At 34.3% G+C, this 4,727-nt stretch overlaps 1 protein-coding gene across 1 annotated transcript; it reads right to left on the reverse strand.

Annotated features, from left to right (window-relative positions):
* Positions 1-257: 257 nt before the first annotated feature.
* Positions 258-4,030, reverse strand: LOC104091006 (probable protein kinase At2g41970). The gene is made up of 8 exons (XM_009596248.4): positions 3,865-4,030; positions 3,209-3,430; positions 2,082-2,332; positions 1,845-1,971; positions 1,466-1,739; positions 1,194-1,326; positions 955-1,041; positions 258-872 (listed from the first exon to the last, which is right to left on the reverse strand). The coding sequence occupies exons 2-8, from the start codon at positions 3,318-3,320 to the stop codon at positions 747-749; spliced, it is 1,110 nt and encodes a 369-aa protein (XP_009594543.1). The 5' UTR covers positions 3,321-3,430; positions 3,865-4,030; the 3' UTR covers positions 258-746.
* Positions 4,031-4,727: the final 697 nt, after the last annotated feature.

Consider the following 4,727-nt stretch of genomic DNA (forward strand, 5'->3'; position numbering starts at 1 on the left):
TGAATAGCGAGACATTGAGGAATATCCAAAAAGGAATTTTGGAAATTATCTCTTTTCGTTTCGTTTGAAAAAAGGAAGTATCCCAAATAATCGATCTTTCTATTTTTTATTGAATCTCTCTTTGATTAATCAATGTGTGATATTTTGAATCCTCATTTCCAATGAAACCCAAATAATCTCTGGATTTGATCAGATGATCCTTAGCATAAAATATCAACAAGTAATTAGTGCTGGTTTAGTTTGATAAGATAACAAACTAATGAACTATTGTTGCGCTTCAACTATTAGAAAATATCTTTCCCTTCAGTAGCAGACAGTTCTTATACAATAAAACTGATAGTAAATTTTAACAAAACTCCCAAATGGTAGTAGGACCGGATTTGTATCTAGTAACATGTCACAACTCACAACTAACCTAGCTATGAGAATCTTGATCACCCCCAAAATTTCGAAAGTTCTTTCGAGCATTATGAAAACATATTGGATCAGAAAGGAAAAAACCTTACCTACAGTCGGTGTTTATACCAATTCAATGGATGCATGAAATATGTCTTTGTACATTCACTTAAAATCACTTATCCATGGTTAATCAACATGTATTTTTTCCTCATTTTATCATTTAACCATAGAAAATATAGTTTGATTTAAACACCGACTATGAGTAAGTTTTTGCCGAAAGAAAGCATAACATCAAAGCCCTCGCAACCATAACTTGAATCACAGACTTGTTTCAAACCAGAAATGTACTATGCTTGGGACTCTGGTCCTGCCGGTTTTGAGTTGAGAAGTGGTTGCAGTGCTTTGACAACAATTGTCATATTTGGCCGAAAATCGGCCTCATATTGGACACAAAGTGCTGCTACAGCTGCCAACTAAGTAACAAAAGTAGAAGAATCAAACAAAGGGAAATCAGCAAACTAGTAGTAATTTCTAGCAAATATAAAGAATGAAAACCTTTGCAATTGCTTTTGGAGGATAGTCATTATTTAGCTTGGGATCAACACACTGCTTCACTTTGTCTTCACTCAATCTTGGAGTTGCCTGAAGAGAATTTGAGTTTAAATCAGTAGACTAATAGTATACAACAACAACTACGCCTTAGTCACAAACAAGTTTGGGTCGGCTATATGAATACTCACTGACTAGTGGTATATAAATACCAAAAAAGAAAGTGGTATAGGATAAGAAGCTACCCATGTGACAAGACTCTGTTGTCCTTTGGGCATTGTATGATCTACTGGCTTCCTTCCTGTCAAGAGTTCTAAGAGGACAACGCCAAAACTATAAACGTCACTTTTCTGTGTAATCTGTCCTGTCATGGCATACCTAAGCAAAAAACATAAACCCTTTGCTTAATAGGACTAATGGAACTATCATTTCCTTTTTGTCGTAGTTATGTGAAAACTCGGTAAATAATGGGCTATCTCGAACAACTACATGTTCTATTGTTATGAGCAGGGCTTACTCTGGAGCATGGTAGCCAAATGTTCCCAAAACTCTAGTGGAATGCAGACGCGCTGCTGTGTCTGAAGATTGGTTTGAGATGTTGAAATCAGCAATTTTTGCTGTAAAATCATCAAAGAGTAACACATTGCTGGATCTGACATCACGATGAACGATAGGTGGCTGAACTTTTTCGTGTAGGTATTCGAGGCCTTTTGCTGCACCATAAGCAATTTTAACTCTCTCATTCCAGGTAAGAACTGGACCTGGCTCAGCACCTTGTACACCTTTTCTACCTGCAATAGAACTCTAAACAATCAACTATATGCTGCAATAAACATACAGAAAGAAGGTTTCGCGCAACAACTATATTAAGTACTATGATTGAATTTTTGACGTACCATGTAACACATCGTGTAAAGAGCCCTTTGTTGCGAACTCATACACCAATATACGATTGTTTCCCTCGAGACAATAGCCCATGAGAGTCATGAAATGATCATGTTTGAGTCTTGAAACCGTTGATAACTGAAATAAGTTAAACATTTCTAGTATAAGTGTTCTTTCTTTCCAGCTATGCCTTTCATCACTACTAAAAGGAAAAATGATCAAGAATGAAAAAAAAGGCATTCATTCACCTGGGCTGCAAAGTCAGAGTCCGGTTCTGGTGAAGAACTAGTATCCAACTTTTTGATTGCTGCTTGCTGACCATTGCTCAATTTAGCACAAAAAACGCGGCCATAAGATCCCTCTCCAACCAAAGCTTTCTGACCAAAGTTGCCAGTCAATCTATTTAGCTCATCCAAAGTAAACACTGGAGCCTCAACTGGTAATACTTTCTGAGGAGCTCCACCTCTTGCTGCACTCCTTGGTTCTCCTCTTTCACTAGCTACAATACCCAAAAAGAAAAAGGGTGTGGTAAAAGATCTTCATCTATTAGCCCAATACCATATGATTGAGCAAACAATATGCTCATCTACACAACACCACAATTACATCTTAGTTCCAAACAAATCGAGGTATGCTATATATGAATCCTCACAGACCATGCTTCACACTTTAAATTACTAACGGGCCAACAGTATACAACATAAAAAATATATAAAACTAAAAAGTACTAAGAGTTCTCTATATTTTCTATTGAAAGGACTCTTGGCAAAAATATAGGACCTAAATTAAAATGTAATAACATGAGTAGAATATATTCCCAACCAGTAGCGGATGTAGTGTAGTATCACCGGGTTCAACTGAACCCATAACTTTTGACGCAGAGTAAAAATTTATATGCAAAAATTTATTAAAATTAAAAAATAGTAGATATGAACCCATAACTTTAAAAATATAATGAGTTCAATATTAAAAACTTTAAAAGTTGAACCCACAAAATTTAAATCCTGGATACAAATCCCATCTAATTTGTATCGTCGATTTGAATCTTTCTCTTATTGTGGCCTTATTTTTCGCTAGGTCCACATGGATTCCAAGAGATTGTAAACGGCTTCTTTCCATGCGATTTTAAGTCTATATCGTCCCATGTTAACAAGTGAAATCCACATAGTTTTAATTTACACCTATGAACCGGTGCATCAGGAGCTCTTTTTGGTCTATACCGTCCCATTGTAACACATTGAATCAACATAGTTTCACAGCTACAGCTACAGACCAGTACATTTGAAGCTCTTTTAGGTCTATATCGTCGATGCATGACATCCAAATGAAAATTGCATGGAATTAAAAACAGAAAAGAGAGAAGGTACGATCATACCACCACCAGTACCACCACCATAGGGATTGCCAGCTCTAGGAGGAGCTGTATTTTGATTGGATGAGGGGCCACCATTGTAGACGTCTTCTTCTCCACCTCCACAGCACGACATTTTTTTTACGTTGTTCAACTATGGAAGCCACAAATTCTCCTTAAGTGAAATCCACATAAAATCCAATGCCTCCGAGGAGAAATAATTTACATGTTAAATTAAAAGTATTCCTAGGAAGATTACAAAAACAAAAACTATGATCAGAAAAGGAATTAATTCGATCCCGAAACGAAAAGAACATCAAGACACAATGTCTTAGTCCCAAATTTGTAAATAACATCACAGAGGATGGTGTGTTTGATATGACGGAAATCATTCTCTAGGACCAGGAAAAAAAAAACATTTTATGGTGTTTTGGTTATTATTAGTCTTTAATATCTATCTTTCCTGAAATATATCTTTCTGTATGGAAAATATTCTCCGGAAAATCCCGGTCATATCAAACACATTCTTCATCATATAAAACAATTCTATTATGGTTCATGTATCTTTCAGTAATTTAAAAATGATCGCTTTTTGCAGTTCAAGAATGTGAAATATTAATGGTGCTTGTAAAGAACAGATCAAGAAAACTTGTTGAATTAAATAAATTAATGTTACGTACCGTAAACCTTAAGGAGTAAAAGACAGCAATGAATCTGGAAGGAATGAATTTAGGAAACGAACAAGAAGAAGGAAGGAGAAAGAAGAGATTTCATGGTTGAATATTTCCCTTTCTTCTCTGATTTTTTTCTTCTGTCTCACAGATTGATGAAACGAATTTTTTTTTTTTTTTTTTTCTGTTTTACGAGAAAGTCGCATGTAAACTCTTTTAACCGCAATTAAAACTAACATATTATTTCTACGTACTACGTGCCTCCCTTCACTTTGCACGTCCACTTATCAATTATCATGCACCTTCTTATTTTACTTGGTAAATAAAAAAAGAAATTTAAAGAGAAAACAAATTACTTACCGAATAACTTACTTGGACTATAAAATAATATTTGAAGTTAAATTTTCATATATAAAAATGTGTTATTTCTTTTTTAAAACAAATTAGAGAAGAAATAATGTCACGTAATCTTAAGACAGAGGGAACTATTGTATGTATACCATTTCATTTCTCATGGACCGTCAATAATATGCAGACTTACGTTTATGAAGATCTTGACATCTGTTTTTTATTTATAAATCCTTAGGGAGTAAAAACCATTAATTAGCTCCAAAATCTACCATGACCTCTATTGTGCATCAAATTTAACTTTTCTTAATATAATACGAATATTAATTGTTAGCCACATCTATGATACAAACTTTATCTTTTTTAATAATGATTTTTTTACTAATAATTAGTTGTATAAAAATGAAAATGAAATATTTTTATAATTATTCTTGAAAGGACAAAAAAATAACTATGGAGTAATTTGGCACTATATTAAGAGGACTTTATCTGTGTGCATATTAGGAGTTGCATACTACAGATCG

This window comes from Nicotiana tomentosiformis, chromosome 12 (assembly GCF_000390325.3).
Source record: "Nicotiana tomentosiformis chromosome 12, ASM39032v3, whole genome shotgun sequence".
Taxonomy (NCBI): Eukaryota; Viridiplantae; Streptophyta; class Magnoliopsida; order Solanales; family Solanaceae; genus Nicotiana; species Nicotiana tomentosiformis.

What these genes read in the sequence shown, in the direction of transcription:
- LOC104091006 (XM_009596248.4), bottom strand. Translation starts at nt 3,320, where the DNA reads ATGTCGTGCTGTGGAGGTGGAGAAGAAGACGTCTACAATGGTGGCCCC. An exon ending in AACAGAGTCTTGTCACATGG is followed by an intron (nt 1,042 to 1,193) that starts GTAGCTTCTTAT and finishes AATTCTCTTCAG; the next exon opens with GCAACTCCAAGATTGAGTGA. An exon ending in CTCCAAAAGCAATTGCAAAG is followed by an intron (nt 873 to 954) that starts GTTTTCATTCTT and finishes TTTGTTACTTAG; the next exon opens with TTGGCAGCTGTAGCAGCACT.